This window comes from Microcaecilia unicolor, chromosome 1, assembly GCF_901765095.1.
Source record: "Microcaecilia unicolor chromosome 1, aMicUni1.1, whole genome shotgun sequence".
Taxonomy (NCBI): Eukaryota; Metazoa; Chordata; class Amphibia; order Gymnophiona; family Siphonopidae; genus Microcaecilia; species Microcaecilia unicolor.
The window spans coordinates 255,765,190-255,789,533 of NC_044031.1; the positions used below are offsets into that span (position 1 = coordinate 255,765,190).

At 40.3% G+C, this 24,344-nt stretch overlaps 1 protein-coding gene across 3 annotated transcripts in view; it reads right to left on the reverse strand.

Moving 5' to 3' along the window:
- Positions 1–24,344, reverse strand: part of NEK10 (NIMA related kinase 10) — a 487,142-nt gene that overhangs the window by 78,463 nt on the left and 384,335 nt on the right. For 2 of the 3 annotated variants that reach the window (XM_030205786.1, XM_030205778.1), the window contains exons 30-31: positions 17,871–17,925; positions 10,701–10,738 (exon numbers count right to left, since the gene is read on the reverse strand). In XM_030205786.1, the coding sequence (XP_030061646.1) occupies positions 10,701–10,738; positions 17,871–17,925 (93 nt within the window). Of the gene's footprint in view, positions 1–10,455; positions 10,597–10,700; positions 10,739–17,870; positions 17,926–24,344 lie in introns of all 3 variants that reach the window. The other variant, XM_030205768.1, reaches the window with a different exon arrangement.

The following is a 24,344-nucleotide window of genomic DNA, read 5'->3' on the forward strand; positions in this document are numbered from 1 at the left end:
GCAGGCCACTTTTAGGCATGCCTTAGTAAAAGGGACCCAGTATTCCTTAAGTTTCACATGTAAGTGGAAGCTCTGTCTATGCCCCCACCTGTGTACATCCTACTCACAAATACACTCTACATGAGTTAGGTGGGAATCTTCAGAATAGCACTTAGGCAGCATAATGTAATGTATGGATGTAATGCAGTGCTGTGCAGTATGGCTCTGCCCTGTGCAGTAAATGCAGAGCAGATACTAGGCATGTACTCTAGTACATTTAGTGCAAAAAGGTTTATTTTTTTTAATGTTAATTTTTGTCTTTAGTAAAAGATCCCCTTAATTATATTTTCCAGCCAGTTGGACATATTATTCAAGAATCCACTCATTATTCAGGCCATGCATTAAAACAGCAAATCTAAACAGGGTGCCTGCATTTACATGCCACTTGCAGAGATGCCAAGTTACCCAATTTCAGGCTGGAGAATTTTGGACAGACCTGAGTTTTTCACCACCCCATCCTGGTGCATTATGGGATTGCAGCACTGATTTCAAAGGTCAGCATCAGGCACTACAAATTCCATACTGTTTTGGGATATGAGCTCAACACCAAGACTGTTCCATAATCTCCAGCCTGGAACTGGGTAACTTAACATCTCTGCACTTGTGAACCTACTTGGGACAAGGAAAATACCTACTGTACATGTATGGAGTATGTACACTGCTTTGGATTTATCACAGAAAGTTATAGATTATGCCATCAGTTGTTACATTTGAAAGACATGCCTATTCCTATTAAAGTAGCTGTTAAATATCTTGGGATTAGGGTTGCCAACTGGATTCAGATTCACTTGATAGGGTTGATCCAGTCCTGGGCTTACCCCAATGCATGCAGGGACTTGTAGCCTTGCTTTTCTTAGGGGATCCAATGTGGAAAATCAGAACCACAAGTTCCTGCATGCAATGGGGTAAGCCCAAGACTAGATCAACCTTGTCAGGAGAATCTGGATCTAGTTGGAAACTCTACTTGGGATCATTCTTGATGCCTTAAGTACATAAGTAATGGCACACTGGGAAAAGACCAAAGGTCCATCGAGCCCAGCATCCTGTCCACGACAGCGGCCAATCCAGGCCAAGAGCACCTGGCAAGCTTCCCAAACGTACAAACATTCTATACATGTTATTCCTGGAATTGTGGATTTTTCCTAAGTCCATTTAGTAGCGGTTTATGGACTTGTCCTTTAGGAAACCGTCTAACCCCTTTTTAAATGCTGCTAAGCTAACCACCTTCACCACGTTCTCCGGCAATGAATTCCAGAGTCCCTCATTGACAAATTAAGCCAGTAAGATTGTCCAAACTGCGTTTTATACAATGCAAATTCTGTGTAGGCTGCAGCCAGTTTTGTCACCAACCCCGGGATTCTATATATGACGCCTTAGTTTCCGCATGGAAATTGAAGTGTATTCTATAACAATGCGTGTAACTTAATTGGTTAACTAGCTAGCAATTATCAGCACTAATTGGCACTAATTAAGATTTACCCAAACAACTTGCTAAGCGTATTCTTTAAAGGAGACATGGACATCACGGGGCGTGGGCGTTTCTAAAATATATGTATGTTGTTACAGAACATACCCATTCTGCGCCTAACCTTAGGTGTTGGGATTTATGCCACGTAAAACATGGTGTAAATGGTCGCGACTACATTTGGTTGCATGGAGAGGCATTTGGCATTATTTAATATACCACACAGAAATTTAAGCCTTTTCTATAAAGTTTAGGCATACTTTACAGAATATGCCTAAGCATGTTTATTTTCTACATGGAATTTTCAGGCACCATATATAGAATCTAATGTCTTTCGTACTGTTTTTCAGGCTATACCTGGCAACTTCTGGTAACCTTTCTGCAACCTTCTGAGCATCTCTCTGAAAAGTTTGATTGCACCTTTGAAGCATTAGCAGGGGTTCCAAGTTAGCCCTTTCCAAGAATGAGATTTTAGACCAGTCCTGGTTTTCTAACAACTCTGATGCATTCTGGGACCTGCAGCAAGGATTTCAATAGGTAGAATCCTAGACTATAAATCCCACTCTGCTTTGGTGTATGAGTTCAAAACCAGGATTGCCCAAAAGGTCTCCATCCGGGAACTGGGTAACAAGGTAGCTCTGTATTAGAGAAGTTCCTTATGAAGTATTTCCAGTGCTTCCTGGGACACCCCCAGGAGTTTCTTACAGAAGAGGTCCAGGTGGGCTGTATTTGTCTCCTTCTCAAAGCAAATACCTTATGCTAAGTAATTCCTTGTTGAATTAGAACAGCCCACTTCTGTGTACTCCGAAAGACTTTGTAACTGTCCTCATCTTCAAGACTGGGGTACCCTCACCTCTTCCAGAGATTCCTAAATCTGTAGCTTTAAGCTATGTTTCAAAGCATCCTGCTTCCAAAACTCTAACTCCTGGTATTCCACTCCAGGCTACACCTACCTTTTCTTACAGTGTTTCCTGATATTCTGATGCAGGAGCAACATCAATGTTTGCTTCAGTGCAATTTTTTTAAAAAATTTGTTACATTTTTACCCCGCGCTTTTCCCACTCATGGCAGGCTCAATGCAGCTTACATGTGGCAAAAAACAAAGGAAGATCGCATCTGCCCCAACACTATGCCCTGTCTTTCCACTTTCAAGTGCTACAGGTTATTAAAAATGCTTTTTTTTAAAGTTGCACATGTTGCAGCAACGTAAGCCATTCCTCAGTCCAGTTGATTTTTGTACTGGGCTTCAAACACTCGTATTATCATGTTTAGACTATTGTAATGCCATTTATCTAGACCTTTCTGCTATTTACTTAGGACCTGCAAAACACAGCCAGACTGATTTGACGGGAGTTTGACAATTCAACCATGTATCACTCGTGATATGATCACTACATTGGTTCTCTATTTTTTTGGAGGGTCCAGTTTAAGATATGGATCTTAATACACAAAGGGCTCCTTTTACTAAGGGGCAATAAGCCCAACACAGGCTTACAGCTCACTAAAGGGGAAGTACTGCCAGGCTACCATAAGTCCAGTGGTACTTCCCACCCCTAGTGCGGTGTCATTTCTGGTGCTACAAAATTTTATTTATTTTTATAGCACCGGCATGTACCCGGCAGTAATCAGTCAGTGCCACGTGCCTCAATGGATTACGGTAATGGCTCCCCCCGAAATGGCCGTGCGGCAAGTGCTTTACTTGCTTCATGGCCATTTCCTGCAGGAAGGAGAGACTTCTCTTTTACCAGCCGTGGTATAAAGAGGACTTGGCATTCATGTAAAACACGTGCCGATGCCAGTGCCGGCCCCCTTTTGCTGCAGCTTGGTAAAAGGAGCCCAAAGTCCTGAATGGTTTAGCTCAATGGCTATTTGTACTGTTTTAAAAATGTATTGTGTAGCACAGAATCTACTGGACATTTCTTTATTCTGACAATTGCATCTGAGACACATGCAATATCCTTTGCTGTTACAGTTCCTTCCTTGTGGAATGCGCTTACATTAGAAATACGAGCTGAAGCTTGAGCCTTCAGAAAACACCGAAAAAACTTTTCTGTTTAAACATGTCTTACAAAGACCCAATTTATATATGGTTCTGCTGGGATGATGCAGTTAAAGGCAGCTTCAAATGTTTCTGGCATGTTTTCCTTAATTAGACAATGATTCAAATACAATTTAGGCAGAACTGTGCAAATGACAATAACTGGGTTTGTTTGTGATCTTTTGTTGTATCAGTTTGTGTTCTTATTGTGTATGTTAGTTTTAGGGCTTTTTTGAGGGGGTTCTTGGGGGTACTGAGTACCGGCACCTTTTCCATTGTCTGCAAAAATTGACCCATGGACCCCAAGTTTTAATGAAAGAGCTCAGGCTCTACACACCAATTCTGCCTTGTCATAGATTCTGTGACTGGTTGTAGGGGGCCTGGCTATTGTGGGGTGGGTCCCTCAGTGATCACCCCACCCCTGAAGGGTAGCCTGGCATTTGAGTACCGGCACCTTTTTTGCTAGAAAACACGTGCTGGTTGGTTTACAAATTAAATAAATATACAGTACCATCAAGAAATAGGAACACAATACATACAGGTTGCACATGACACAGCCTATACTGAATTCACTGGAGTTCAATCCCAAGTAGGCCAAGTAGCTCCTTCCTGGAGAAAAATGATTCAGAACCCTCTGGGCACTGGTTCAAACCTGGCCAAGCATGAAACCAGCTTGATTTAGGTTCAGGAATTTCTTTAAGGGATTTCATAGTCAAATTCTGGGCAAACCTGAGAACTAACAACATTTTGTGAAAGGGGGAATACTAAATTCAGGTAGGCTCTGAGCCACATCAAGTATTCAGGGGCTCTGCTGGATTTTAGGGGTTGAAGTGCATAGAAACAAAAGATAAAAATGAGGCACTACATTTTTAATAGTAGGTTGGAGATATAGGAGGTCATTTACTAAGCTATGGTAAGCACTAATACATGTTTATTACAGCAAAAAAAATACCAGAGTGCGGGGTGTGCTCCAGTGTCTCATGGTAATTTTGGGATCAGCATGTGCTTACCCACATGCTAAAAAATAAAAATTTTTAGCACTGGGTGTGTTCTGTGCTAACCGATTACAAAATAGGTGGAGGGAGGGGCTCACGTGCTAATGGTCACACGGTAATAGGAAAATTAGCATGTGGCCATTAATACTGAAAATGGGAAAATTGATTATTTTACTGCCTTTAAAAAGCTGCAGTAGGGATAATACGTGGGTAGCACACACCAAATCGACACTACCGCCAGGGTAACATGGGCACCAAGTGGTAGTTCCAAAGTTGGCGCATGCTGTTTCCCGTGGTAGAAAATAATTTTCTATTTTCTACTGCAGTGGACATTTCCAGGGGTGATTGGCAGCACGGCCACATTGCCATGTGCTAACTATTACCGCATGAGTAGCATGTGATCCCTTACCACCAACTAAATAAGTGGCCGTAAGAGCTCAGCTAGTAAATAGCCATGTGCTACTTGTAATATTAGCATACATTTATTGCCCCATTTAAAAAGGTGTTTTTACCTGCCGCTGTAAAAAATGGCCCAGCGCATGCCAATTTCATGTGTCCAAACTAGTGCAGGCCACTTTTTACCACAGCTTAGTAAAAGGGCCCCTTAGTGCACAGGAATAACTCATATAAGACTGTACTTAGGCCACTTTTTACTGCATTTTTGGTAAAAGGGCCCCATAGGGTTTGAAAGATTTCAGGACCTTGGCACTTGAGTTTTTTTAAATAACAAAGGCAAGTAGAAAGGAGGGTGTGTGAGACACAGGGCACTTTTTAAATGCAGGAAAGGACATTTTAAGCTTTATTTGATTTATAAAAATATTTTTACTTAACCAGTTAGGATTAGAGTCTATATATGGTGTCTGAAAAATCGGCACCAAAATTATTTCTGCCTAAGCGTAATCTGTAAACACTTAGATTTAGGCACGGTTTATAGATTACGACTGGCGGCCATGCATGCGCCTAACTTTAGGTGTATCCATTTACACCAAGTAAAATTTGATGTAAAAACTGGTGCCTTAGGGGTGCTTTTACTAAGGTGCACTGAAAAATGGCCTGCACTGGTCTAGACGCATGTATTGAGCGTGCACAGATCCATTTTTCAGCGCACCTGCAAAAAAGGCCTTTTTGCCAAAAATGGACACGTGGCAAAATAAAAATTAACGCGCAATCATTTTGAGCCTGAGACCTTACCGCCACCCATTGACCTAGCGGTAAAGTCTCACGCGTTAACCGGGCAGTAGTTGTCAGTGCATGTACAATGCTGATTACCGCTCAATTACAGCCCGCATGCCAGAAAATAAAAATATTTTCCGGGGCACGTAGCGGATGCGCGTCAAAAATGAAATTACCACAAGGGCCACGTGGTAGCAGTGTGGTAACTCAAAACTGATCCGTGTTGGATGCGCGTAAGTGCCTACGCGGCTTAGTAAAAGGGCACCTAAGTTAGGGGTGGGGCATGTGTATTATATAACTGTGCTCATGGACTTTTAGAACACACATGGTCCGCCCATTTCACACCCATGGACATAATTTATGCACACCTCTTTACAGAATATGCCTATCAAGTTGTGCATGTAAATTCTAATTAATGACAATTAGTATCAATAATTGCTTAAGTGGCAATTATCGGCACTGATTGGCTTGTTAAGTAATTAAACTGCATGTGCAAATCCAGAATACGACTGGATTTGATGCACAATTTTGGTCGTGCTATATAGAATCCAGGGATTAGTCTGATTTTCACTATTAGTAGGATAAGTTCAGGCTGTCCTAACTGAGCACTGCAAATCTTGCTAGCTAAGTTTTAACCTGTTAGATTTGGGCAAATTTTCAACTGAAAATCTAGACACGTAAGTTCATCTGAAAATTCACTAGTTATCATATTCGCACAGTGGCTGTTTGAAAATAGTAAATATGATTTTATCAGTATCAATTCAAAGAGAAATTTTTGAAATGTTGGCTGTATTTGCAGTGACCACAATGGCACCTGCTTATTCCAAAATATTTTTTTCATAAAAGTCTTATTTAAAGTTACCAATACCATCTTCGTTGAAAATGCTTTGACAGCATCCAGCTTATAATTGAAAATAGAAAAACGCCTATATTGCGACCCAAATCGGGAGATAGACGTTTATCTCACAAAAACGAATAAAGCGGTATAATCGAAAGCCGAATTTGGACGTTTTCAACTGCACTCCGTCGCGGATGCGGACAAAGTTGAAGGGGGCGTGTCAAAGGCGTGGTGAAGGCGGAACTGGGGCGTGGTTATCGGCCGATCAGAGATAGGCGCCTTTCGCCGATAATGGAAAAAAAATATGCGTTTTTAGCGAGAATTTAGGGCACTTTTCCTGGACCCTGTTTTTCCACGAATAGGGCCCCAAAAAGTGCCCTAAATGACCAGATGATCACTGGAGGGAGTCGTGGATGACCTCCCCTGACTCCCCCAGTGGTCACAAACCCCCTCCCACCACAAAAATATGCCGTTTCACAACTTTTTATGTTCACCCTCAAATGTCATACCCACCTCCCTGGCAGCAGTATGCAGGTCACTAGAGCAGTTATTAGGGGGTGCAGTGGACGTCAGGCAGGTAGACCCAGGCCCATCCCCCCCCCACCTGTTACACTTGTACTGGTAAATGGGAGCCCTCCACACCGCCCCCCCCCCAAACCCACTGTACCCACATGTAGGTGCCCCCCTTCACCCCTTAGGGCTATAGTAATGGTGTAGACTTGTGGGTGGTGGGTTTTGAGGGGGATTTGGGGGCTCAACACCCAAGGGAAGGGTGCTATGCACCTGGGAGCTCTTTTACCTTTTTTTTTTTTTTTTTAAAGTGCCCCCTAGGGTGCCCGGTTGGTGTCCTGGCATGTGAGGGGGACCAGTACACTACGACTCCTGGCCCCTCCCACGAACAAATGCCTTGGATTTATTCGTTTTTGAGCTGGGCGCTTTCATTTTCCATTATTGCTGAAAAACAAAAACGCCCAGCTCACAAATTGTCGAATAAAACATGGACGTCTATTTTTTCCCAAAATACGGTTCGGTCCGCCCCTTCACGGACCCGTTCTCGGAGATAAACGCCCATGGAGATAGACGTTTTCGTTCGATTATGCCCCTCTATATATACTACTTGAATTAAAGTTGTGATGACCTTCTTCTTACCAATGAAAACGGGAACAGCAATAGAAATGAATTTTATCATGATCCTTACAAAGAAAATGAAAATGAGATAATACAGATGTGGTGGAATAGACTGTAAGCTCTGTTGAGCAGGGATTTTCATTTACACAGTGCTACCTACAATGTATGTCCATTAGTGCTATAGAAATGATAAGTAGTAGTAGTGGCCATACTTATGTTGATGAAAAATTATCCTTCTGAGTCTTAAAATATATTTCCTATTCTAGTATAATCTGCCTCACTTGCCATCCTGATTCTGTTTAACATCAGATCTTCAAACACCATTTTTTCTTCTTTGTTTGAAACTTTTTGGGATGTCTGAAACTTTTTGGGATGTCTGACTTATCAATGATCACCCTAGGCATAGAGCAGAGGAAAAACTCTCAATAAATCAAGCCAGTTCTGAGAAGAATATAAGTTGATGGGGACATATATATGCAGGAGGAACACCAATGCCAGTTTCTTCAAGCAAGTCGTGATTTTTATCAGTTTTTGACTGCTTTCAATCAACTTGAGAGCGGTAATATTTGTTTTTGTTTCCTATAGATTTACAAAGACATATGACAACAGAAAATAACATATAACCTTCTATTTTTTCTACTTATTCCAGTGGCTCAATTCTACAATCCCTTCCATTCCTTCAGAGATTCTCTGTGCTGTGATATATTCTTTCTAGATCAACAGGTTTAAATAAGTTGACTTTCCTGCTTATAATCGAAAGAGAAAAACGCCTATATTGTGACCCAAATCGGGAGATAGACGTTTATCTCCCAAAAACGAATAAAGCGGTATAATCAAAAGCCGAATTTGGACGTTTTCAACTGCACTCCGTCGCGGATGTGGACAACGTTGATGGGGGCGTGTCGAAGGCGTGGTGAAGGCGGAACTGGGGCGTGGTTATCTGCCGATCAGAGATGGGCGCCTTTCGCCGATAATGGAAAAAAAATATGCGTTTTTAGCGAGAATTTAGGGCACTTTTCCTGGACCCTGTTTCTCCACGAATAAGGCCCCAAAAAGTGCCCTAAATGACCAGATGACCACTGGAGGGAATCGGGGATGACCTCCCCTGACTCCCCCAGTGGTCACGAACCCCCTCCCACCACAAAATATGCCGTTTCACAACTTTTTATTTTCACCCTCAAATGTCATACCCACCTCCCTGGCAGCAGTATGCAGGTCACTGGAGCAGTGGACTTCAGGCAGGTGGACCCAGGCTCATCCCCCCCCCCCCCCACCTGTTACACTTGTGCTGGTAAATGGAAGCCCTCCAAACCGCCCCCCAAACCCACTGTACCCACGTGTAGGTGCCCCCTTCACCCCTTAGGGCTATAGTAATGGTGTAGACTTGTGGGCAGTGGGTTTTGAGGGGGATTTTGGGGGCTCAACACCCAAGGGAAGGGTGCTATGCACCTGGGAGCTGTTTTACCTTTTTTTTTTTTTTTTTGTAAAAGTGCCCCCTAGGGTGCCCGGTTGGTGTCCTGGCATGTGAGGTGGACCGGTGCAGTACAAATCCTGGCCCCTCCCACGAATAAATGTCTTGGAGTTATTCGTTTTTGAGCTGGGCGTTTTCGGTTTCCATTATCGCTGAAAAACAAAAACGCCCAGCTCAAAAAAAGATAAACGTCCATGTTTTTTCAAAAATACGATTCGGTCCGCCCCTTCACGGACCCGTTCTCAGAGATAAACGCCCATGGAGATAGGCGTTTCTGTTCGATTATGCCCCTCTTTGTGGCTCATTTTCAAAGTACTTGAGACTCCTTTTGCTAAGCTGTGGTAAGCCCAATGCAGGCTTACTGTTTGCTGTTTAGGAAGTACCGCTGGGCTACCACAGCAGCCCAGTGGTACTTCACACCCCTACCATGCCATCATTTCCGGCACTACGCAAATTTGTAGTGCAGGATACTACCCAGCAGTAATCAGGCAGTGCCTGACGCTGCCCAGTTACCACAAGGTTAGCGCGGGAGCCCTTACTGCCACCTCAATGGGTGGTGGTAAAGGCTCCCCCCACCAAAAAAATGACCATGCGATAAGTGCTTTACTTGCCGCCCGGCCGTTTCCTAAAAGAAAGCAAGACCACCCTTTTACCAGCTGCAGTAGAAGGGGGCCTCGGCGCGTGTGTAAAACACATGCTGACGCCAACACATGCCCCATTTTGCCACAGCTTTGCAAAAGGGGGCCATAGACTTACAAAGTTACAAAGTAACCTATGGAACTTTGTAAGTCAAAGTAATTGAAAATATGCCTCATCGCCTCTTAAAGGGACTTAACTCTTGCATATAAGCAAAAATATTATGGCCTTGCCCCTCAGTAACAAAATTATAGTTAGGTCACATGAAAAAGTAAGATGAATTCCACTTCACGAGGATTTATGATCATGAATTTTGGATTAGTTTAGCGAGATAAAGGATTAACATAAAATATCACAATCATTATGCATTCTTCCTATGATGAAATAAGACTGTAATGGGTGTGAACTTAGCAGCTTTCATAAAAGTCCTTTAATCTATATTTGGTGGCAAATAATCAAATCTAAACCAGATTTCAACTTAATTTAATTGTGTAAGTAAATGAGTGTAAGTAAATGAGTTAAGTTTTTGAAGATTCAAATCTGGACATGAATTGAATCAACAAAAATTACTACTCATCCCTAATTTCAGTTTCTATATTATTGCTATATAAATACTATATATACTATATATATTTATTTATTTTTGCTATACTAGAGAATTGTAAGTACTACCATGAGTTTTTAGACTGCAAAGAGCCACAGCTGGAAGGCTCTCGAACCGCCACCCTGCCACTAATGAAGTCTCTATTTCTTTAGCTTGAGCCCTGAATATGAACGTAGGCATTTTCAGAAGAAGGTCAAGAGGCAGCAGAGCTGAAGAAATAAAAGAAGGAAAACATCCATCTTTAACACCAGAAGCTAACGTAAAAAGAGATCATAAATTAACTACTTAAAAAAAAAATATATATAAAAAATACCTGGTCTTGACTTGCAACCAGAACCTCCAGAAATATCCCTATGAAACAGAAAGTTTTGATTGCATTATTTTTTTATTATTATTCACTATTTGAAGTCAGAGAAACATTCTAGGAAGAAAAAGTTTCTACTATACACCACAGTTTTATGAACTAAGCAAAGACCTATATGAAAAAAGAAAGAAAGAAAGAAAACAAAACAAACAATCCAACTCCCAAAGAGAGGTTTACTGAACTTTGCCCTTTCTGCATTATGAGGATAATTATGCAAAGTGGGCAGGTAGGTGTAAAGTCCACAATTAACTTCATCCATGGAACTTGCATTGATTCTCAAAGGGTATGCATGCATATGCTTTTCCTTTGAAAATTGCTCTAGAAAACTACCCATAGATGTTGGCACCTTGATTGAACTCTGCGATACTAGCACTACTGAGTTTCCATGGGGTCAAAACTGCCCTCTGGACCACAAAGAACAGATACAGCCTGGCCAATAATAAAGGACAACTTGACTTCTAGGGATGTGCATTTGTTTGAAATTACATGGGAAATATTGGCATTTACATTATCATTTAGAGGTGTTGTTATCAACATGGGCTACCATTAAGGTGTTTCAGGCAAAATCTTGATTATTTTTCTAACCTATTCACCTTCCCAGGAACACTTATTTTTATAAATATGGCTAAAAGTATTGTATTGTGGCAGCTTGCGTGTACTTTTAGCCATTCTCAGGGGAACAGTTTTCATCCGGGCCAGTCTAGCTGGGAAATCATTTAGTCGCCTAGTTAATCTCGATGAAAACTATCTCCCTTTGTATTCAACAAGTTAATGCACTTCTAATTGGCTCCAAATGCATGAAAGCATTAGTGCTCCGACCTCATTCTGATGCCAGAAAACTCTGTATCCAAAATAAGAATACACTTGGGCATCTGAATAACTACAATTATTTATGAAATGCTTCAATAGCTTTTAATTATGTGTACTGCTGAGGGCAGCCAAGTTCCTAACTCAGCTCTCAATCTTGTATATTTTTAATTAAAAGAGATTAGATGGTAATTGAAATTTCTAATTATCTTCATGGTGTAGTATTGCTTTTTTTAAATATAACAATCCTCCTTACATTTTTCCATTCATATTTCTACTGAATACATTTGGTCAAACATAATACTCTCAACCCCAATCACTTCTATTTGCACCCTCCTCCCTCCCCCCATGCCATCCCAGGCCCCACCAGCTGAATAAATTACAATCTAGAGCTAGAACTACTACCACAGCTATTAGGAGGGGCAGCAGGGGTCTGTCTTTCTGCTCCCCCGCCACTCAGTCTTCACTGTCACAGTGTTGGCATCAAGAGCTTGTTCAATATTCACAGGCTGTATTTACTGATGTTGATCTCAAGAGATCAACATTAGGTAGTATTAGATCATCAGTACTGAATGCATTCACAATGATGGAACAGTAACAGAGAATACTGAACAGTGCAGGGTAGAGGCACAGGCTCTCTTCATTTAATCAGAGGGACAATGATGAGGCAGAAAAGTGGCAAATGTTATGGGAGGGAGAGAAAGAGACAAGCAGAGGGCAGATAATGAGGAGGAAGGGACAGACAAGGCCAGATGCTGTGGACAGAGAAAAAGAGGCAAAAGAAAATGCTGAAAAAGGAAAGGGAGAGAAAGGGAGAGAAAGGGATAATGCTTGCTCGGGAAGGATGGAAGTGGATGTTGGAGAAGGGAGAGAAAGGCAGGTGAGTAGATGTTGGGAATATGGAGATAAGGCAAGAGCAGAGACTTGGGAATTCAGCAAGAATACATAAGAGCACAGACTGAGATACTGAAAGGATGAGGTGGCTGGTTGATTCTGGCTGTGGTCTTAAGAACTCTCTGGAAAGTTTCAGTGGCAAGGAAGGCAAAGGCTGTTGTGATCTTCAGATATAATGGCAGGATTTGTCTCCTCCAAGCAAGGGGCTGTAGTTGATCTGCCAGTTGATTGCACCAATGGAGTATGGTCTTTCTGCCAAACCTAAACCTCTGAAACCTGCCTCTCCTTCCTCTGAGCCAAAGTGCACATGAGCCACAGGTGTGCATCAATCATTTTAGCTAGCCTAGTATGAATCCCACACAGTACCACACCTACCACTAGAACCACTATCAGACCCTGCACGAGAGACAGACTAGCCCACACATTGAGATACCATGCCATACACAGATAAAGATAGAGGGTCCAAACAGAAGGTAAGAAGGCTGACCTTTAGAAAGCAGGAGGGAGATGCCAAGGGAGAGAGAGGAGAAAACAGAGTCTGAAATAGTAGTATGGCAGTATAAAAGAGTGTAAGCAAGAATAAAAGAGAGGAAGATACGTGGAAGATGACTGGTTGACCACAAACTCAAATGTTGAACTGAAGCATCAAGAATTCATCAACATTCAAGGTTCCAAAAGAGAACTTCCTATCTGTGATTTTCTTACAGCAGTGGGCAACCACTTTAGATGATGTAGGTGTGTTAAAACATTGTATAGTTTGATATTTTGGCAATTACACATTCATTCTCTGTCCAAACTTGCCTCTTAAGGGACACATACTTCCCCATGCCATTACCAATGTATGCACTTATTAATACTTATTAATTTCCTTTATTAAATAGCATGGAATGTGGACTCCTCTATATACACACATGTATATATACCCCTTTTCATGCATATTTAGTCCATATCTTTTATGTTTTTTCAACTACATAATGCCATTTTTCTACATAGAAAAGGCCTTTTATAAAATGTCATGGTTATTTATACACGTATTTACACATATACTGCAAACAGGCACTCCCAGGAGTATAGTCTGGGTGAAGGTGATTTGCAATGTAAACTGTATTTATAAAATATGTGGGAATATGTGTGGAGTACACACACACACACACACACACACACACACACACACACACATTTACAACTATTTTGGAGCTAGGTAAATGTGTGTTAATTTTTTTAAATGATCTGTTATGGTTCTAGAATTCTATTTTATCACGGCATATCCTGAAAGCCAACAAGAAAAGGTGAAAACATATATCCAATATCAAATAACAATGCACTTCTCCCTTAAATCCTCATTTTATGATTTTATGGACCATCAAATAAAGGAACACTCATTGCATCATTCAGCATATTTTACATAGAAACATAAAAATTGATGACAGATAAAGACCATATGATCTATCCAGTCTGCCCATATATACCACCTACTATCCTTTCCTCTCACTTAGAGATCCTATATGCTTATCTCATGCTTTCTTGGATTCAGATACAGTCATCATCTCTGCCACTTCCACTGGGAGGCCATTCCACACATCTACCACCCTTTCCATGAAGAAATATTTCCTCAGGTTACTCCTGAGACTGTACCCTTTTGCCTTCATCCTATACCTCCTCATTCCAGAGCTTCCTTTCAATTGAAATAGACTTGCCTTTTGTGTTTTTATACCACAGAAGTATTTATCTCTATCATATACTTTAAGTCTTAACAAGGTTCAAGGATATTAATTATCTTTTTTATCTTTTTCATATTGTTGTTTTAAATGATATTTACTATCTATCAACTGTATAATTGTACTTCATGCACTGTAGCCTGCCTACAGATTAGTGTAAGCCACATTGAGCCTGCAATTAGTGGGAAAATGTGGGATATAAATGTATTAAATAAATAAATAAATAAATATTTCACTTCTCCCACCTTTTTCCAAAGTAAATATATTGAGATCTGTCTGTTCTCACAAGCTTTATGATGAAGAGCAATGGCCATTTTAAAACATAAGAACATAAGAATAGCCATACTGTGTCAGACCAATGGTCCAGGCTAGCCCAGTATCCTGCTTCCAACAGAGGCCAATCCAGGCCAGAAGTACCTAGCAGAAACCCAATTAGTAGCAGCATTCCATGCTACTGTAACCCAGATCTCACCCATGCACTAGCTCCGTCCCCAGGCCACAAAACAGATCTTCAGTTCAGTTCCACATTCAGAGCCAATCTCCCCTCACTCATCAGTTTCAGCACACATGCAGTCAAGCTTGGGAGTGGGTCAGTGGTCCGGAATAGTGATCCAGGGGTCCCACGGATTCCCTCATAGGCTTTCTGCTTCTGATGTACCTGAAAAAGGTGTTATTATGAGTTTTCATCTCCGTGGCAAGTTTTTCTTCATATTCTCTTTTGGCTTTCTTTATCAATGCTTTGCATCTAGCTTGACAGTGCTTATGTTGCTTCTTGTTGTCTTCATTCAGATCCTTTTTTCCATTCTTTGAAGGAAGCTTTTTTGGCTGTAATAGCCTCTTTCACTTCACTTTTTAACCATGCTAGCTATTATTTGCTCTTCTTTCCAACTTTGCTAATATATGGAATACATCTGGTCTGGGCTTCCAAGATGGTACTTGATTTAAAGTTCACGCGCCGACACCAGAGCAGGCCCCCTTTTGTCACAGCTTGGTAAAAGGGGCCCTAAATAAATGATATCTGACAAATTCTTAAGTTGTCATCTGAAATGTTGCCCCCAATTGCAAAGGCGTTTTATCTTCCATCTGGACTTTGATGTGGTTGTCAGAATTAAGGAATGGAATTATTAACATCTTTGGAACTGGATTCAACAAATCCTTTAGAACCCGCTGATCCTGCTATTATGGGAAAAGCTAATTTACTTGTGACACTAGTATTCAAATATGATCTGAACTTGTTATTTTCGCAATATTCAAATTCTATTTCTGAGACACGTGATTTGTATATTTCCAGATTTGGCAAGAATACCCCAGGAAAGATGGAAACTTTCCTTGCTCTACGCATTGAAATGCATAGTTTAGATGCCTTCTTTTTCCTCAGATATCTGTGTAAGGCCCCTGTTTACTAGTGCATGCTATAGATAAGCTAGCGTTTTTAGCATGTGCTACCAATTAGCATGCGCTAATGCTAGAGACACCCATATATTCCTATGGGTATTTCTAGTATTAGCGTGCGCTAAAAATTCTAGTGCACCTTAGTAAACAGGGCCCTAAATGTCTTATTAAATACCTGGGGAATAATTATGTCTTGCATTTCCCTGATCAACTGGGGAGCTTTCTTGATGATAAAAAGTCTTTTATTCTAGTTACTCCACTTTAATTCTAAATGGGGATAGTTATGACTAATTTTAGAATTTCCATATGCTGATTGAGTGTTAAATTAATTTCTTTTCTTTTATTACTTCCCTTATTAACTCCCTTGATATCTAAGACTTTGCCCTCTTTAATTTTGGGGAATTAATGGTGTGTTTTCTTGAATTATATTATAAAGAAAATTTACTTTTTTTTCATTTTTTTGCTCTTTTTATAATTGCTCATTTTTCTTTTGGAACAAGAATGGTTGTGCTTATTTATTATGTTCAAAATTCCTAATGAATATAAACTACACTGAACCAAAAAAAAAAATTCTAACAATTGTACATCAGCTGGTTGATATTCAAAATGATTTAACTGGCTAGAAATGGCCGTTGACTGGTTACATTGCGTATTTGGGTGAAAGTGCCCATAGGAATATTGTGGGTGCCTACATAGTTAGTGCACACTAATGGTTAGAGTGTGCTAAAAATGCTAACGTGCCTGTAGCACGGCTTAATAAACAGGGCCCAAAGTCATTAAAATACCATGGACTTTGTGAGTTTTGGCACAGGAAAAGCTACAGTAAATGAATCTCGTCTTGATGAACAAAATTAATCGCATAGCTCAAAACTGACAATAAATGGACTGAGTGAGTTTTGGAAAAGTGCTTTTCAATTAGCAGTTGGTGCCTAAGTGAAAACCAGCTACTTTGGGGGGTGTTCCAGGGGCAGAGTCAGCATTTAACCAGCCAGGATAACCACATAAATGGGACCGCAGAAAACACCGTCCTATCTTTATGCGGCAACCCATGGCTGGTTAAGTTCTGAATATTGACTTAACGAGTTATGTGTTAGCCAGACACAAATGTAGCACAATCCCTGTTATTTGGGCACCTATCTGTTCAATTTTGGCACACATTTGCAGGGTAATTTTAGAAACAGGTGCCAATTTGGATCCTTCTCTATGAAGGAATGTAGGTGCTTATTTTAATTTCTAGTTTCAAGTTTATTGACGGTTTACTACCCCGCCCATTGCCAGTTACATCTGAGCGGCTTACACACTAAAAAAAGTAGTAAAGCAAAGAGAGGAAAAACTGAGACCTGACACCCAACGCATAATTAAACTCTGGAATTCGTTGCTGGAGAACGTGGTGAAGGCGGTTAGCTTAGCAGAGTTTTAAAAGGGGTTAGACGGTTTCCTAAAGAACAAGTCCATAAACTACTACTAAATGGACTTGGGAAAAATCCACAATTCCAGGAATAACATGTATAGAATGTTTGTACGTTTGGGAAGCTTGCCAGGTGCCCTTGGCCTGGATTGGTTGCTGTCGTGGACAGGATGCTGGGCTCGATGGACCCTTGGTCTTTTCCCAGTGTGGCATTACTTATGTACTTATATGATAGCAAGGGAAGATACAAATAGGAGGGGATAAGCTATCTTCCAGACTTATGTCTGAAAATGGGGACCTATGTATTTATGTGACACACTAGAATAGTAGTGTAACGAAGTATATATTCACATATGTTATTAGTTGAGAGTGTGCACATCAGCTATAGAGCTGGTATAAATACTGCCACCTAGATTTGACAGATATAAGCATAATATAAAGTTAAACATGTAAGGTTGCACCCCAACCACACTCCATCCATGGGAATGTCTACCTGTAAAGTATATACTCTCAAAGATATTTCTGTTCTTACAGAGGAGTGTGTAATCATATTATTGTTATTTACAAGTGTATGTGTTCATAGAATACCACCGTTAATGTATGTTCTTGCCACCTTAACTTAAGATGATGCCTTATAAAATTACTTTGTTGGTGCCTTTCGTATAATTTGCAGATTTGAAGCTTGAAAATGTATGAAAATCAGGAACATTTTAAGAAATAAGAAAATGAGATACATTTTTTGGGCCAAACACATCCCCAGCAACTGACATATTTTTTTAAATGTAACATACAGTACTAAATAACCCAATCATATTTGATCTTGGAAGGTACTATGCTACTATCCGTTGAAACCGAAAGTACTGCTGAGCCAAGCACTTTAAGTCTTCACATCATACATACTTTGTTTGATTTTGTCTTTCACCTCCAGAGGCACTGACACTTCTTTTCAATGTGCCTATAAAATATGAATACAGAAAACCAATTATATAATGTTTAGAAAATACAATGTATGTCTTTCTCTAATAAAAACAGATATGTACAGTAGGAGATAATTCTATCAAGTAGGTGCTAACCTCAGTGTGTTTTTTCTAGCAATAAAGGTGCCGGTACTCAAATGCTAGGCCACCCTTCAGAAGTGGGGTAATCACTGAGGGACCCACCCCATAATAGCCAGGCCCCCTGCAACCAGTCACAGAATCTATGACAAGACAGAATTGGTGTGTAGAGCCTGAGCTCTATCGTTAAAACTTGGGGTCCGTGGGTCAATTTTAGCAGACAATGAAAAAGGTGCTGGTATTCAGTACCCCCTCAAAAAAAGCCCTGGCTAACTTTCACATGGCAGTTATACGTGAAATGTTTTGAATTCTAGCATATATGCACGTATGCATGCATATACCTGATTCCCACCTATGCACTATTCTGTAAATGCACACATATCTGCAGTAGTACCCATATATGCACATGTGTGTACATGTCAGATACATAAATATGTGCAATTCATATTAAATTTTTCAAAACGTTTTCAACTCCTTTTATATATATGTAAATAAATGTATTTTTCTCTTTAACACTTCAGTAAAGTTAGTTTTAGCAAAAATACTCATCTCCAGATGAAGACCATAATGATCAGTCAGGGGATTACTTAATCCAACATAGACTATGTTTCGCCCTGGAGCTGTTTCAAGGAACAACCCCTGCTTCAAATGGCGCTGACATTTCTCAGTAATCCCCTGACTGATCATTATGGTCTTCATCTGGAGATGAGTATTTTTGCTAAAACTAACTTTACTGAAGTATTAAAGAGAAAAATACATTTATTTACATATATATAAAAGAAGTTGAAAATTTTTGAAAAATTGAATATGAAAGATGAAAATGTTTCTACTGGTAGACCGATGAGGAGGTGAGTGTATAAATCTTACTGATTGAAAAGTCTAAGTTCAGTAAGTGACACCGCTGAGGTCTATGGTAAATTTCATATGTATGGGAGGTAGTTTGTATATGGGATTAGCAAGAACCTCATGAAAGATTGTTGCTATTGATGTTTGAGATTATTCTGTAAATACATATATATCTGCAGTAGTCCGGTTATGTTAGTATTCTATAAAGGAAAATAGGCACCTACTTTCTTTTCTAGAATATGCATCTATTAAGCACCTTCTGGGGGTCTAAATAAAGGCACATTGTTACAGAATTACTTCACAGAGTATCTCATCATCTGTTTTATAATGCCCAGGAACTAGATTAAAGAAAGGCATCAATGTTGGTAGTGGTCATACATTTATGAAGCTAATGAATGGCTTAAGATGTGAGATCTGAGGACTGCTAAGACCCTTTAATTTATTTTATTACATTTGTAACCTGTGCTATCCCACTCATAGCAGGTTCAGTGCAGCTTACATATTGTACACAGGTACTTATTTGTACCTGGGGCAATGGAGGGTTAAGTGACTTGCCCAGAGTCACAAGGAGCTGCCTGTGCCTGTAGTGGGAATTGAACCCTGTTCCCCAGGACCAAAGTCCACCACGCTAACCACTAGGCCACTCTGCCATGCCAGCTTACAAATCATCTTACAAATTCATTAGCCTAGTAAATGTACCATTTTTGTCTCAACACTTTGTTGGTTTTCTTTTAACAACCTTCAGAAAGCTAATGAGAAACCTATTTTCTACATCCTACTAGAAAACTAATTGGATGCACTTGAGTTACCAAGTGAAATGAAGTGTGAAACAGGAATACATTATAGTGGGGCAATTTCTTTTAAAGTCAATTTCTGATAAACAACATTTTCTAAATCCTTAACCTTCCTATTGAGATGTTGTCATGTTTTATAATATAGACAATAACATGCAAATGTGTCAGCAGGGCACCTAAGCACTATTCTGAAAGGGTGCAAATAAGTGGTATAGTGGGTAAATGGGCAGACAATGGGTGTGGTTGCCACTTACACAAATAACTTACAGAGAATATGTAAGTTACGTGTATCCCTACTGCATTTATGTGACTATTTAGATACCATTAAAGAATAAGCTCTCACATAAACAGAGGCACCCACTTATGGAATCATCTCCTAAGCAGGTGCCTAGATTTCTTTGTAGAATAGGCTTTAAATAGGCCTTACTTACCCTCTTATTTTAAGCACCCTGTTATAGAATTACTCTCCACAAATATCATTTATAAGGAGGTGCCTACTTTTCTTTTTAAAATACTATCATATGTAGCAAAACATTTGCCTACATTGCTGGTGCTGACATTATTTTACAACAGTCCTAGAGATGGTATAAATACCTGCACCTAGATTTCAAAAGAATGCATGTAAATTATAGGGTTTTGTAAAGTCCAAAATAAGTCTTTATTCAAGCAAATCCCAACATGGCCACGTTTCGCCAACAAGGCTTCATCAGGGGTAAACATAAACAACTAACCAGGGCAGAGCAAACACTTCACCATTCTTTCTATACAGAATTGTGAAGCGGTTGCTCTGCCCTCCGTTGGTAAGAAGCTGTATTCAAGTCATCTTGGATGTTAAGTGTCATTACCAGGGCAAAGGCTATGAAACCCTGGTTAGTTCTTTATGTTTACCCCTGATGCAGCCTTATTGGCGAAACATGGCCATGTTGGGATTTGCTTGAATAAAGACTTGTTTTGGACTTTACAGTGTCTGCTTGAGCATTGTACTGTTTTGTTGCTGCAGACACCTAGTGCTGCTCTTTTTTGTTTAATTCTAGGGTTTTATCATCCCTGTGCATCCAGAAGAGGTGCTGTGAGAGAACTTCCAGAGCAGGACAGACTTTCACTGGTAAGTTTGTTTGCTGGGAAATTGCTTTTAAAATTGGGGAATGGTAGACTTAGAATTAAATAGGTAATCACAGTGTCATTATTTGTAAGTTATTCTGCTTATTTAGCAAAGGCAGTTTAAGGAATAGTTTTTTATTTGTTTGTTTAGCATTTAAAGTCTCTATTGTAGTTCCATATGCTAGCAGTTAAGGGACTATTCTAGATATCACTGTAGTGTAACCTGGGTCTCACTCTCACACCAGCATCCTCGGGCAACTACTAGCTCTCAGGGTTGGGTACACTTGACCTAAGCGACAAACAGTTTTCTTTCACTCTCTCAACCCTCTGAGCTGGGCGCAGGTTGGGGTCGGATAAAATCCGATAGCTCCATAGGGTGTTAGCCAGGTTTCTTTTCCTTCACTTTAGTAGTCCAAAAATGCAACACTTTCACTACATTGCAACAAAGAAAACTCCAATCCAGTGTTTCGTTATAATCCAAACTCAAACTTTACTGAAACTTCTGCAACAGTTAGGTCATCCAGATTTCCAGTATTCTGGAAGCATCAATCCTTTGAAAGTAGAATTAAATCAATTTAATCCATCAAGATAGTCTATACAAGTATGCCAGTGCCAAACTCAGGGATATGGTATAAATCCTCTAGTTCAATTTTGTAAATCCCACAGTATGTACATATTTACAGTTTCTCCTGTCCATAACCCATCCTTTCTGGGTGAAACAACTAAAGCTGTTCCTGCAGCACTGATTCAGCAAGTGATCTTCTTTCTGAACCAGACTCCCTAGAGTCACTGGGGGGAGAAAAACTGGTTGTAATGGGAGAACGAGAAGCCCAGTCCCAAGGAGAGTGTTTGAGGGAACAGTGCTAAGGGAAATGTTCCTCGTTGTTGGATGATAATAGGTAAGGAGTGGAGTTAATAAATGTTGGGGAGATCACATGATCTTTGGTCGCCTATACCCCCACCAGGACTCTTGTGGAGAGGAGTGTGTCCTGGATGGGTTCAAGAAACTAAGGCTCAACCAAGGAAATGTTTCTGCTAGTCCAAGCAGTAACCGTGAAGTGGAAGAGTGCTCTAGGTGGGAAGCAGGAGATCCCAGCTTGGGAATAGGAACAAGAAAGAGCCTGTTCAGAGCCAAAGGTGGGAGCTGGTGAGGTACTCCTTTGGGAAGAGTGGACAGACAAGGGACTAGCATCAATGTAGAGCAGAGCTAATAGTCTTAGGAAACCTCAGTGTAGAGTTTTAACTGTAGTTTGCAGCATAGCTTAGGCATTTAAAAATAAAAGGAATACCTATCAGAAAGCAAGGTAGGGTCATACTTGTGAATTTCTATTTTAAATTATTTGCTAGAAAAAGCTACCTTTACAGAGAATATTTTACAAAAGGTCTTCCTATCAGGAAGTAAGAAACACTGTGATAGTGTTCAGTTATCTATCAATGAAGCCACAGTGGCTGATAAGAGAGGAAAGTTGAAAAGGGCCCTGTTGCAGTGTAAGTCATCAAAGCATCACAGGCACATAAGTAAGCCAGATCTTCAGTTCTCTGTCCGGAAGAGGAGCAGTGAGAGGAATTCCAAAACAGGACAGAACTTCACTGGCAAGTTATTTGTTGGGAAAATGCTTTTAAACTTGAGGAAAGGTAGACTTAGACTTAAATAGATAATCTCAGTGTCTCTATTTCAAGTTACTTTGCTTATTTAGCAAAGGCAGTTTAAGAAATAAGGTATTTGTTTGTTTGTTTATTTGTTTAGCATTTAAAATTTCTATTATGGTTCCACAAGCTAGCAGTTAAGGGACTATTCTAGAGTTTACCATAGCATCACTACAGAGCAGAGCTGATAGTAACAGGAAATCTCAGTTTAAAGTTTAATTCCCTTCCATCCACACCAGCTCCCACCCATCCCTGCCCTGATCTTTGCTTTACAGGCTCTTAAACCAATTAGAAGGCTAGAAAAATAATTAGGACATTTCTATCAACCAGTAATTAGATCTTAGAAATAGTCTACTTAAACCTATAGAGGGGAACCTATAAATTATAATATAAATAATATAAATAATAACCCCCCCCAATAAATATTAGCATAGCCTAGAATATAACTAACAATTATAGGCAACTTCAGTCTACAAATTCCTACTCCATTAGCAAGTTACATATTAACATAGTAAGTGACAGCAGATAAAGACCTGAATGGTCCATCCAGTCTGCTCAACAGTCATATTCATTCTCAATTCAAGATTAAATCAACAATGAACGTGATATTATATACTTGAACGTGGTCTTTCTTTGTTGTTTCTGAGACATAGATCATAGAAGTCTGCCCGGCTTTGTCCTTATGTTCCATCTACTGGAGTTGGAAAATAACGAAGCAGATCAGTAGGAAATGAAAATAAACTTTATTAATAATATGGCATCTAGAGTATACTGCCCGACACAGGTCGTGTTTCGCCCAGCAGGGCTGTCTCAGGGGCTACTCAATTATCCTTACTATAAATGTTTTCTAATAAATGTGTACTAGTAATCATAAATCCTCAAGAAACAAAAACGTTTTTCCTCACAGGCTTAAAGTTCAAAAAAACAGCTGATGACATGCAGGAGCCGGCACACACCCTCGCGTCTCAGTAGCAGCCTGTGTCGGGCAATATACTCTAGATGCCATTTTATTAACAAACTTTATTTTCATTTCCTTCTGATCTGCTTCGTTGTTTTCCATCTTGGAGTTTGCAGATTGTTTGCCTTGCTGTTTTCTTGACCCCAACTACTGGAGTTGCCATCAAAGTCCACTCCAGTCACTCCGAATCAATCGTGTCATTTGTGGGACACAGACTGTAAAAGTCTTCCCGGTGCTGTACTGTTTCTGTTGAAGCTTTCTACATCCCATCCTAGACGGGATTGCTATATGCAGGACTCAGACTGCACAGGCCAGCCCAGCACCAGCCCTAGTTGATACAGTCAGAAATTATCAATAACAAGGTGCAGACAGCAGTCCAGGAGTGAGATGGGGGCTATCCAATATTTCACACTGAGTGTCACATTTTTGATTCTCTCTCAGTTGGTAAGAGGTCATATGTGTTTACTCTGTGCAAAGAATGCCTAGGACTCAAACAATGGGTCCGATCCTTGGAGGTTAAAGTAGCAGACTTAGAGGAGCTAAGGCAGTCAGAGGTATATAGAGGAGGCCTACATGGACAAAGTAGAGAAGTCCCACCTACAATCTGGCAACCTCTGTACTGCCATGGAAGAGAGAGGTCACCTGAAGAGAGAGCATCAACTTGGAGAGGCAGGAAGTGGTCCTATAGACAGGACCTGTCCCCCAGGGATGCAATATCCTCTTACACTGAGGATGTATCTCCAAGGGTTTCTTCCCAGAAGGGAAGGGTTAGGATGGCTGTATTAGTTGTAGATTCACTCATTAGGCATGTAGATAGATGGGTGGCTGGTGGACATGAAAATCATTTGGTTACTTGCCTGCCTGGTGCAAAGGTGGCAGATCTTATGCATCACACAGATAAGATTTTAGAAAGTGCTGGGGAGGATCTGGCTGTCTTGGTACATGTGGGTATCAATGACATAGGAAAATGAGA